Source organism: Mercenaria mercenaria, chromosome 5, assembly GCF_021730395.1.
Source record: "Mercenaria mercenaria strain notata chromosome 5, MADL_Memer_1, whole genome shotgun sequence".
NCBI classification, from domain to species: domain Eukaryota; kingdom Metazoa; phylum Mollusca; class Bivalvia; order Venerida; family Veneridae; genus Mercenaria; species Mercenaria mercenaria.
Window position 1 is genome coordinate 87,846,554 of NC_069365.1, and position 12,471 is coordinate 87,859,024.

At 34.7% G+C, this 12,471-nt stretch overlaps 1 protein-coding gene across 2 annotated transcripts in view; it reads right to left on the reverse strand.

Annotated features, from left to right (window-relative positions):
* Positions 1–1,305: 1,305 nt before the first annotated feature.
* The window catches only part of LOC123557862 (inverted formin-2-like), a 59,793-nt gene continuing 48,627 nt past the window's right edge, over positions 1,306–12,471 (reverse strand). For both annotated transcript variants that reach the window (XM_053544231.1, XM_053544232.1), the window contains 3 exons: positions 11,179–11,290; positions 10,690–10,932; positions 1,306–9,572 (listed from right to left, as the gene is read on the reverse strand). In XM_053544231.1, the coding sequence (XP_053400206.1) occupies positions 8,680–9,572; positions 10,690–10,932; positions 11,179–11,290 (1,248 nt within the window). In that variant the 3' untranslated portion in view covers positions 1,306–8,679. The remainder of the gene's footprint in view (positions 9,573–10,689; positions 10,933–11,178; positions 11,291–12,471) is intronic.

Genomic DNA, 12,471 nt, shown 5'->3' on the forward strand with positions numbered 1-12,471 from the left:
CTAGGGCTTTGATATTTATTATGTAGCATCATACAGTGGGCCTGTACCAAGATTGTTCAAATGATCCCCCTGGATGAAATATGGCCCCGCCCCGGGGGTCACATGGTTTATATAGACTTGTATAGGAAAGAAACCTTAAAAAAATCTTCTTGTCTGAAACCACAAGACCTAGGCTTTTGATATTTGGTATGCAGCATTGCCTTGTGGTCCTTCACCAAGATTTTTCAAATTATTCCCCTGGAGTGAAAAGAGGCCCTGCCACGGGGTTCCCTAGTTTTACATAGACATATATAGGAAAAAACTTTATAAATCTTCTTGCCTGAAACTGCAAGGCCTATGCTTTTGATATTTGGTATGTTGCATTGCCTAGTGGACTACTACCAAAATTGTTCCAATTATGTCCCAGGGGTGAAAGAGGCACTGCCCTGGGGGTCCCAAATTTTACACAGACTTGTATAGGAATTTTTTTAAAAAATATTCTTGTCTGAAAGTTCAAGGCCTGTGCCTTTGATATTTTGTATGAATCATTGCCTAGTTGATCTCTAACAAGTTTGTTCGAATTATGCCCCTGGGGTGAAAAGAGGCCCTGCCCTAGGGGTCACTTGATATACGAGTTATATAGGAAAAAATACTTTAAAAATTATCAGATCATATTTCCTAGACTGTTTAATTATAATTATCTGATGACCCCAAGTGATAAGGGTCACCCGACAGTGACCTTGACCTACTAACATACTTTGTTGTCTTTTAAGATACAGCCTTGAAATTTGGATGACATGTATAGTTTTGCACACCAGTCTGAAAACTGACTTTCAGTGACCATGAATGTGACCTCCTGACCTACTTTCTTGTTTTTTAAGATACAGCCTTGAAATTTGGATGACATGTACAGTTTTGCACACTAATCATAGAACTGACTTTCAGTGACCATGAAATGACCTACTTTCTTGTTTTTGAAGCTTTAGCAAAGAAATTTGTTCAAGCAAGCAACTTAACTCAGGTGAGCGATATAGGGCCATCATGTCATTCTTTTACCTTTTCTCAAAACGGTTTTTCTGCTCTTGACCTCTGGTTTTAAAATTCCCTACTTTTGCCTAATTTCCCTGACAAGTTAAAAATCTCAAATTCGCAAATTTTCTGACTTAAATATTAGATGAATGCACAGGTTGCAACTAATACACATACACACTGATCAAATATCTATCAAATAAAAATATTTCTATGGTCTGATGGACACAGAGAGTGCAAACCTAGAGTACACTGGCTTTTAAACCAACAGAGTACTAACAAAAAACAATACAGAAATCAGCTACTAGCAAAATTTATTTTCATTAAAACAGCAAAAGAACTGCCAGTTGTACAGCAAGGAGATCAGCCATGTAAATGTTTCAATACATGTATACACATTTAAACATGTTGTTAATGACTATCAAACCACAGAAAATTGTGCAGCTGTTGTATATACAGTGCAACTGTTTCAAGTACCATATATTCCCTTATTAACACCCCTGGGAGGACGCTATTAAAGCCCTATTTTTTAAATTTATTTTTTGTTACATTTATTTTTGTAAATATAAACTATAAATCAGTCATAATAAATGAAGTGTAGCAATTATAGCACTGTCATAGTGATGAGATGGTAAATCAATAACGACCTTAACTTTTTTTGAAAATGTTGGGAGTGAGGGTGTTTATCAGGGAATATACAGTACATGATAAAGAATACCCCAAAATGCTTTAATAGCCTCCTAAGCTTGTTTAAGCCTATTCTATGTCAGACTAATTACAGAGAGTTAAGGCAGCTGATGTTGACTGTGCAATGACTGCTTCCTGACTTAAGCTAAAGTCAACTTCTGCTCTAACCTAGATGTAAACCCATACCCTCCAGGAGTATGACACAAACAGAAGAAATAAGCAACTTTAAGAGGACAATACAATAATAACAGAATTGTATCCTTATTAGATGTAATGACATAGATGAAAACAATGGCAAAACAAGGAGCTGCATTTTCAAAATGCAAAATCATGCCCCCAGGTGTATGAACAAAGATGTTGTTGCTTAAAGGTGAAAATCATATGAAGGGCAAGGTCATCTTTATATAGGTCAGTCTGTAGGTCTTGCCAACATGTTTGATGAGTGTAGGTATGGACTAAACTTGGTCATTTATTTGGGCTGCTGGACCAAAAATGTTGTTTTTAAAAAATCTTATTTGCAGGTGAAGGTCATATGAGGGTCAAGGTCATTTATATATAGGTGAGTTTGTAGGTCTTGCCACAAGGATTGTTAAGTGTGAACTAAATTTGGCCATTAATGTGGGTTGAAGACCAAATGCTACAATATGGTTAACAAATTTTGTTCTTGATGGTCATATGAGGGTCAATGTCATCTATAGTAGGTCAGTTTGTAGGTCTTGCCACAAGGATTGTTTAGAGTGAGTATGCACTAACTTGAGTCATTTATGTGGGCTGTGGGTGATATGGTTCATAGGGAAGGACAGTCCAATTGCTATACGCCCAGGGGTGTAAAAATCTTGTCCATTAACTGATTATGAATAAACTTAACGTTTGTGGACATGTGAAGTGATCTAGCATTTTTATATCAAAAGTAAGAAAAATACTACAGGCAAACAGCTGTTTTGAACAGAACTAAATATATGATGAGTTTTGTAGCCTGTTATGTCATTACTTAAAGAAAATGCAGACCAGTAAAGGTACAAAATATTCTTCAAGCATTTGCCTAAACCTTGTATTGTTTTCAGTCAACCAAATAAACTATGCAGCTATTTTATTTTCAAAATATCTACATATACTTCCAGCCTTTTATTTACCATTTTAAGACATACTTGTTTGAATTTTCCATTTATTTGGTATATTTATACCCATTAAAAATTATGACATTCATTTTGTATGAAACAAAAAAGGAAAGTGCCAAAGTTCTAATTATGCCCCTTGGTGATAATGTGCCACTGTATTGACAACTAGAGCTATCACTAAAGGTGATGAATGTACCCCCCGCATGCACTGACACAGTACATTGCAATTTGACGCACACAAGATTGCATAATTATGTGGACTGTATGTATATAGACTGTATGTATACAGTATAGTAACAAAAAACAAAGTCCCATAACTATGCAGAATATTTATCTAAAAGAATGTAACATGCACCATGCACAACTAGGGTTGGTACTGATCACTTGTGTGAAGTTTAATTAAATTGTGTGCAAGGGTTTGGTAGATTAGGCACGCACAAGATTGCATATGCAGACTGTATGTACATAGTATGTTAACAAGAAACAAAGTCCCATAACTCTGCAATTTTTGTCGCTGAAAGAACCTAACATGCCCCATGCACAACTACTGTTGTTACTTCACTTGTGTGAAGTTTCATTAAATTGTGTCAAGGGGATGAGGAGAGATGGTGCGCACAAGATTGTGTCTATGTATATAGTATAGTAACAAAAAAACAAAGTCCCATAACTCTGCAAATTTTTTTTCTAAAAGAACCTAACATGCCCCATGCACAACTACTGTTGGTACTGATCACTTGTGTGAAGTTTCATTAAATTGTGTCAAGGGGATGAGGAGAGATGGTGCGCACAAGATTGTGTCTATGTATATAGTATAGTAACAAAAAAACAAAGTCCCATAACTCTGCAAAAAATTTTTCTAAAAGAACCTAACATGACCCATGCACAACTACTGTTGGTACTGATCACTTGTGTGAAGTTTCATTAAATTCTGTCAAGGGGATAAGGAGAGATGGTGCGCACAAGATTGCGTCTACGGACAGACGGACAGACAGACAACCTGAAACCAGTATACCCCCACTTACAACTTTGTTGTCGGGGGGTACAACAAGCACACATTATGTAGTTAAAAGAACTATCCTCGCAGATGTTCAGTCTGGTTGAATAGATGACCGGGAATCTGATTCTAATATTAAATACATATGTGAATTTCTAAAAAAAAAAATTGTTAACAAAATGGAAAGGAAATATAATGTAAAATATAAGAAATTAATTAAGTTCTTACAAAGTTCATACGAAATAAACAATAGAATATGATCGGCAAATTAACTATGAACCGCTAGGGCAATTACTAGATTTGCCAATCATATTCTGTTATTCATTTCGCATGAACTCTGAAAAAATTAGTTCATTTCTTAAATAAACCCTGATATACGTTGTAATACATTTAGAATATATCCATATGAATTAAAGTGATATTGTATAATAACGTATAAATGCACTTAAGTAAAACAAATGTATAGCTATAAATAGTAAACACATACCTTATATCTGTTACGGTATTACATGCATACCAGTAACAGAAAACATGTTTCTAGTTAAATATTTCAAAATAAAACAATAAAGGTATCATAACAATGACAAAACAATACTTTTGATTTAAGTAATTCATCACAATCATGGCCTGCGCTAAAAACAACATAGACCAACCAATAGTTCCATTTCTGATTAAAACAACTGACTTGAAAAAAAAATGTAGAGGACTCAAAATTCAAGAAAATATACAAACTGTAGAAAGCGATGACCAAGAAAAATCTGTTTTTGCGTGATTTAATCTTGCAAACTTCTAATTATGAAAAGCAAAATGCACTACATGGAAATAAAACCACATTAAAGCAACTTATTATCCGGTAGGGACTCCATTTTAATGCCCTATCTTCACAAACCACTTCACTTACTGAGTGGGAGTATGATAATTACTTTGAAATTGTAGAATGTTCTTTTTTTCCCTCTCTAAAACAGAAGTTAACAATATTGAAGCAAAACACATATCATAAATATCACATATTAAACGCAGGCTAGTGATTACATTACAAATTCATATTATCAATACTTATTAGATTAACTTAACCCTTACCATGCTGGACATGATTGATTCTGCCTTTGCGACCAGTGTAGACCAAGATCAGCCTGCACATCCGTGCAGTCTGATCATTGTTTGCACTGTTGGCTCTTCAGTCAGTAAATTTTCAGTAAACACCCCTTCAAATGATAAATGGTACTGCCCAAAATGGAAGATGGACCAGTCCATTATTGAAATTTAGCATGGTAAGGGTTAAGTGAAGAAACATGATTTTCATTCCATAACAAATATAAACTAACTCCATAATCAAAAGCCAATATAAAGCTGGGCATTGTGCTCACTGCTCTGTTTATATGACTGAAAAATTGTTGAAAAAGACACAAAGCCCAAACACACAATATAACTGGAAGCCTGACATGAAATGTGGCTGTTTAAGAATAGGTTTTAAAGGGGCATGCCTCTCAGTGTACAACAGATAGAAATACTATGTCATAATAATAAATATCAAATTTTGTGAGTACGGTTTATGGAACAGCTTAATTCTTTTTATTGTTTTTTCAGCATATTTCTATAGTATGGATTATATTTTGAAGACCTTTTTACATATATTAAAGAAAACAGTGGTGTTATTTATAAATGCAGTCAACTGTTTTATCCACCTTTCCCATAATAAAATTTCCTCCCAATTTTTCTCTAAATACAAGATAACACGAAATATAAAAACAAAATCGTACAAGTTGCTGTAGATCGGGTAATTTTTGCGTAGGCTTTATTTAGCTGTATCATTGTCAGCAGCCCTAGACACGATGCTAAGAATCCACAAAATGTGTTTTAAGACATACTGTAAAAGCAGAAATTTTCGCAAGGGTTTAAATTTCGCTAAATTTGCAAGTCCCTCGTGTAAATATTCACCATTAGTATAATTCAAATTCAAGCAGGATACCATTTTTACAATTACGCTAATATTAAACCTCACGAACATACTCAAAATTCCAAATTCGTGAAATTTTGACTCAGCGAAAAAATGTGCTTTTACAGTGTACAGATTAATATTGATGAATATTTTGAATCCACAAGTGGCATGATTTACCAATATAAGCGCAAATAAAACCATTTGAGCCCCGCCATGAGAAAACCAACATTGTGCATTTGCGACCAGCATGGATCCAGACCAGCCTGCGCATCTGTACAGTCTGGTCAGGATCCATGCTGTTCGCTAACAGTTTTTCTAATTGCAATAAGCTTTGTAAGTGAACATTATGGATCCTGACCAGACTGCGTGGATGCGCAGGCTTGTCTGGATCCATGTTGGTCGCAATGCACTATGTTGGTTTTCTCATGGTGCGGCACATTTCAAATATTAACCAATCTAAACTATTCTTTTGGAATTCATTATAAATAGCTAATCCTACATTTTAATTCTGTTAAACAATTAATGGAATGTAAACAAAGTTTGTGACATAATTACAAAAAAAGTATTGCCAAATAACAAAGCCCTGTTTCTCAAAAATGACTAGCAATAAATATTACATGAACACAAATTGGTATTTGAAATTACTTCAATTATTTGAACATTATAATAATAAATTATTAAAACATGTTACAGCGTCATTATGACCTAGTTCAAGGTCAAAGTCTATGTGTTTTAACATAAAAAGAGCAATTCTATTACCAATTCATTAAAAAAGTTTGTAGAAAAAAAACAACAAAGAAAACCCTGTCCAACAGAAAGTTTCACAAGACAAAAAAATATATGACTAAATCAGGCAAACTGCACTCATCTTGCCTGACCCAATATCTAGCAACAAAGCTAAAAATGATGAATATTTTTTTTGGGTTATTCCTCATTTTTAAAACAACAGTATTTCAGTTATGTAATGACAGACAATTAACCTAACCACAGGTTTCTGGATTGTACACCAGATACTTACACCTGTTCTCCACAAGTACATGCCAACTTCTTCACATTGATCAGAGGTGGAGGACAAATAATTTAAGGCACAATATCTTCTATCAAATTGGGTGGAGAACATACACCTCAAAATAGGATCCATAAATCTGTGCTCTCCCTACTGAACTAAGCAGACAAGCAAGTGTATAACAGTCAGTTCTTTAACATATTAACCCTAAATGAGAAATGTTAACTTTCACCCTACAAAATTTCTAAAATGGACTGGTCCATCTTTCAATTTGAATAGTACCATTTATTATTCGAAGGGGTGTTCACTGAAAATTTACAGACTTGGTAGGGACCAGTGCAGTCAATGATCAGCCTGCATGGATGTGCAGGGTGCTCTTGGTCTACACTGGTTACAAAGACAGAATCACTTGCCACTAGCAGGCTAAACATTTACAATAATCACAACAAAATACAAATACAATCAAACTTGTGCCAAGGATCACCCTGTTTAAAAGATCACAAACATTCAGCTCCACAGACCAGTTGCTTCATTTCTCATATAAATTTACAGTGTACTTTCACTTGTATATGAAAACCATCTTCAAATGGAAAACATTACCATCAGATCTGAGTTTAACCCTTATCATGCTGGACATGATTCATTTTGTCTTTGCAACCAGCGTAGATCATGATCTGCACTGTTGAATATGTAGTCAGTATCTTTTTTGTAAGCACCCCTTTTAACAGTAAATGGTACTGTTCAAATTGAAAGATGGACATGTTCATCATAGAAATTTAGCAGGGTAAGGGTTAAAGACTTTGTCATTGGTCTAAACATAGTCATGTGATTAATGATAATGGTTTTGTTGACTTGTGGGCAGAGAAAAAGCTTTGATCTCCGCCAAGTGTATTGGGCATGCATGAGTAATTTTTTTCTGTTTGGTTTTCCTGGATTATGCACCAGTACCAACTTGTTCTCCACAAGTAACTGCCAACTTCTCTACATGAAACAGAGATGGAGGATGAATGATATCAGATACAATATCTTTTATCAAACCGTCATCAAAAAATAAAGAACATTACACTACATTTCTAAGTTTACACAAACTTTCTGCTGTAGACTTGCATATACTTTACGATACAAATCTAAAAACCTATAAATATTTCTCTCCTAAGCAGTTTTTATACACAATTTTGACTGGATCAGGTACTCTTCCAATAGAGTCCACGTACAAAATAAATATCTCAATAAAAGCACACAATTTCGGAATGTACAACAGAAAATAATATGAATACATCTGAATAAAATATCTTGTAAAAACAAATCACACTTTCAAAAGCTGTAACTTCTGTTTTCCTTTTACCAAAAGCCAAAAGACTGAAAACTATTTCTATGAAAAAAGTTTGAAATAAAAAAGCTTAAGCACAAACCGTCACCAATTCTTGTCATTAAAGCATAATCTAAAGGCTTTTTCTCATTTTTTAAAAATATTTTGTTGATAAACCAAACAAGACAGATTCTTCAATTAATAAATGCTTTCCCATTGTTTAAAGCCACATGCATATATATATTTCTGTTCATCACGATTGCCTCAAGGCTGAAATAATCTTATTAACTTAATACCCAAACATATTGTTAGAAACTTTCAAATAATTTGCTATTTCAGAAATAAAGGATGGAAGTGTTATTAAGGTATTAATTTTCAATGAAAAAAAAAGCAAACCAAAAACAAAACATTTGTATGTAAACTGTCACATGAAGATCATTCAGATATTCTACCACTAATACATAGTATTTATACCGATGAAATACACACTAGAATTTTAGGTACCCAAATTGCCATCAATTTATTTTCCACTCCTTGAATATTGAGAATCCCACTGTAAATAAAACACACTGTATGTAAATCAAGCAAATGTTGTATTTTCTATAACAAATGTTTCATTCACTGAGCCAAATTTTGATTTTTCTTCTTCATTTTTGACGACCTATACAGTCCTCCTCTCTGAAAGAACCGTGAAACTTTATTCGAATTACCCTCAGCCTTATTGCGTTTATCATTTACCGCTTGTCTGTCTTCAGATGGCATAGGATCCATGTCCACGTTCACATTCTCTTTGTCCAAACTGATTGATTTCTTCCTTTCCTTTACAGGTTTCCCAACCTGTACACCATACTGATCACCGTCAGAATAAACATTTCGTGGTTTTAGAACAGCACGTCCAAGTTTGGTGAAAAACCCGCCCACAGATGATTTTTTGTCTCCCTTCCTTCCTTTAGCTTCCGGTAATCTCATCAACGGGCCATCCTCCAAAATATGTACATCTCTGTTTTGTTGGTTGTCTGATTTTAGCACAGCTATGTCCTTGTTGGTTACAAATTTTCCTTGTTTTTCCAAATTTAGAATGGACAGATTACACACACTCTCTGGTTCTGCTAATGGAGCATTTCTACCACCCTGCTCTCGAATTTTCTCATACTCAATCCATTTATCTGCTCCGCATACTGAATCAACCATGTCACTTCGACTACGACGATGCATGGTTTTTCTACTTGGTAACTCTAATTGGCGTTTGACCTTTCCATCTGCTTTTTTATCAGTTATCTCCCTTTCTTGGTACTCTTCATTTCCATCAGTCAAGGGAAACAACTTTCTCTGAAGAGTTGCACTCTTTTTCCCAGCATGCTTTGTATCTGCCGTGATTGGTGACGGCATATAGCTGGGTTTATTTGATTGGTTAACATGTGTCACAGTCTGGGCTGTGCAGGTAGTTTTGACTGGTAGCAGTTTCTGTGTACTGCTTCTCATCAATTTGGGTTCATTTGCAGAGCCATAACCTGTAGATTAGAAATTTTTCATGGTTACCAAATGTTTCTTTGTATAGATTTATGTTATTTTTCAGCATTTGTTTTTACATAAACTTTGGTTAAGTTTTCCAACCGGGGTCCAGTTATTCAAAACTTTAACAGGCTGTTAAACTAACCGCCAGTTAATTTTTTATTCAAAATACTGGTCTTTGGTGGGAAATACTGTGAAATCATTAATATTCGAGGGGGGACTAATTTTCGTCGATTTCGTGGTTAAGTTAATCCAAGAAATTTAATCCTAACGAACAAGTAGAATTCCCATTCATTTTATGTTCAAAAGTTGATATCCACGAATTCATATTCCCTCGAAATTGCCGTTTTGACCAAAACCACGAATTTTCATGCCCACGAAATTTAATGATTTTACAGTAGTATGATATTTTGATTTTACTGTAAAGACATTTAAGTGCTCATAATCCTTAACTCATGACTTTGTTTTTCTAAGTCTTCTAAATGCTGCAATATAACCCTAAAAGTTAATCGACCGTTAGCTTAATTGCCTGTTAAAGTTTCAAACAACTGGGTCCCGCAGTCCTCTATTTCTGGGCCCATATTCTCAAAGTCTGGAACTAACGACTTAGACAGACAAATATTCAAGTTTCTATAACTATAGCAAATACTGATGAAATTTTGCAATGATGTCTGTAGCCGCAGTATGTACATTCATGCAAAGTTCCTTACGATCTGTGCTAATTTAACAATGACAGCAAATTTAAAATTTAGCATTTTAAAGTCTAAGTCTCAGTTTCAGAGTTAAAATGTGGATGAATATAGGCCCTGCTGTCTGCAAGTAACTCACAACTGATACACAAAACAATAAATTTTAAAGGTAGCTAAATGCTTTCTGCTGTAAAAACTAATACTAGAATGTTAAATACCGCATCAAGAAATACCATACATTCTGCTGTATACATCTTATACCCAGCCTTCCTTCTGCAACTGTGAACCAACAAATTATATACTATGCTTTTTTTAAACAAACAAGTTTTGACGTTTCCAGGTCACATTACTGCCGACTCTGGCTCCCAGCTTCCTTTCAGGCCAAAAATGATATTCTAAAAGTCTTAGTCTTTGAGTCTATACTTACTAGCACAAACAAGTTCTGGTGTATCCAGGAACACATTATCACTGACTCCAGTTCCCAGTCTCCCTCTAGGCTGAGATGGGGAACCAACAAATGGAATACAACTCATCTCCAAAGGATGTGCTGGATCCCGGTCTGGTGTAGGCAATTCAGATTTAATGCAGGGATTGAAGTTGCCTTGATGAAGCTGGGTAACAATCTTTTCCAGAACTTTAGTTTTTTCCTCCATCATTGAAGAGCTTGCTCCTAGTTAATAAAATATTACTTTTAAATATTAAACTTATTACATTTTACAATACAATTTTTAAGTAACATTTTCTAAATTTTCATTTAAATCGTATACCGCCAATCAACAAACCAGCCGGATAGCTTCAAATGTACAACTGTAGAAATTCTAAACTGCTAAAACTTCATAAATATAATTAAAACACCTGTATTCCGTTAAAGACAATATACCAAATATGGTTTTCTTATTAGTTCTGAACAACTTACCTGCATTTTGTCCAAACTCTAATGACAATAGTTTACTTTTAAGTTTCTTCTGCATCAAATCTCCACTTCTTTTATCTTCCAGCATCTGACGGCAAAATGTACTGACAGCCTCCTGAAAACAGTTTATTATAATGCATCTATTGATTCAAAAAGAAAATAATAGCATCTGCTAAAAAAAAATTAAGACAGAAACAAACGTCCTTGAATCATACGCCTAAGCTTTGAATTAGTACAAGAGAGTGTACAATCTTATTGGGGGTGGGGGTGGGGGGATGGAGTGGGGGTGTAACTAAGAATGCTGCTGGTTATTTGCCAGGTATCATTCAGTAACGGTGGCAAAGCTATCCAGATCACCTGCCTACATCTTGTCCTTTGATTCAGTCAGTAGTTTGAAATATATCCAAATTTTACCTGTTTTATTTAAGCAGACAAAACAATTATTTTGGAAATTTTAAACTATCCTTTAATTTAAAATCAATGCATTCATGTCCTCAAACAAACAAAAACAAGTTTGGTCAAACTTGCTTATGATAGCAAAATTATATTTTCAGGGTGTCTGGCTAAAAATCTGTTGTTTTTTTTTGCATATCACCATTTCTTATTTTCACCCTCCCCCACCACAACTGCACAAACTTGAAATAACTAACAGCCAAGTTGTTCCATATTTACAGGAAGCAGTTTATATTGCCAACAAAAGAATTTTGACAATTGTCTACAATATCATTTTACATGTTATAAAATCATTCTAAAGCACAAACTGAGGTCTACATCAACCTATATTTTTATCATTCCAAAAAAGCAAAAGAAATGATTTTTCATGGGCAAGCATATAAGCAGATACTACTTTATACCAAAATCCCTTGTTCTTTGAATGGTTTAATATCACACTGACACAAGTTAATTCATATAGTGCCTTTCAAGCCTTTTATGGTGGATGAAGTGCTCAAGTTCCTCTAGAAATTATTTCAGGCGTGAGAACCTGAGCTTTTGATCCTTCTATAATAGGGGCTGTTTACAAATGTCTTCCCCTCAGAAAATTTCTTTCAAATCATGCAGTTTCCCCCTAATATTGACATTTAACAAGAATTCTTACCGTTACCCAAATACCATGTTAATTTCACCAAAAATGACAGGTGCAGGCCCCATCCCCTCTTGGTGAAATCCAATCCCCCTGCCCCCAACAACTGATCTGAAAGATAGTTGGATGGCTTTCTGGTATGCAAGAATTCTACACCATTTGCATGTTCGAACACAAAGTGTTGACAAGTGATTCTGAGTCAGCAGCCTTCACCA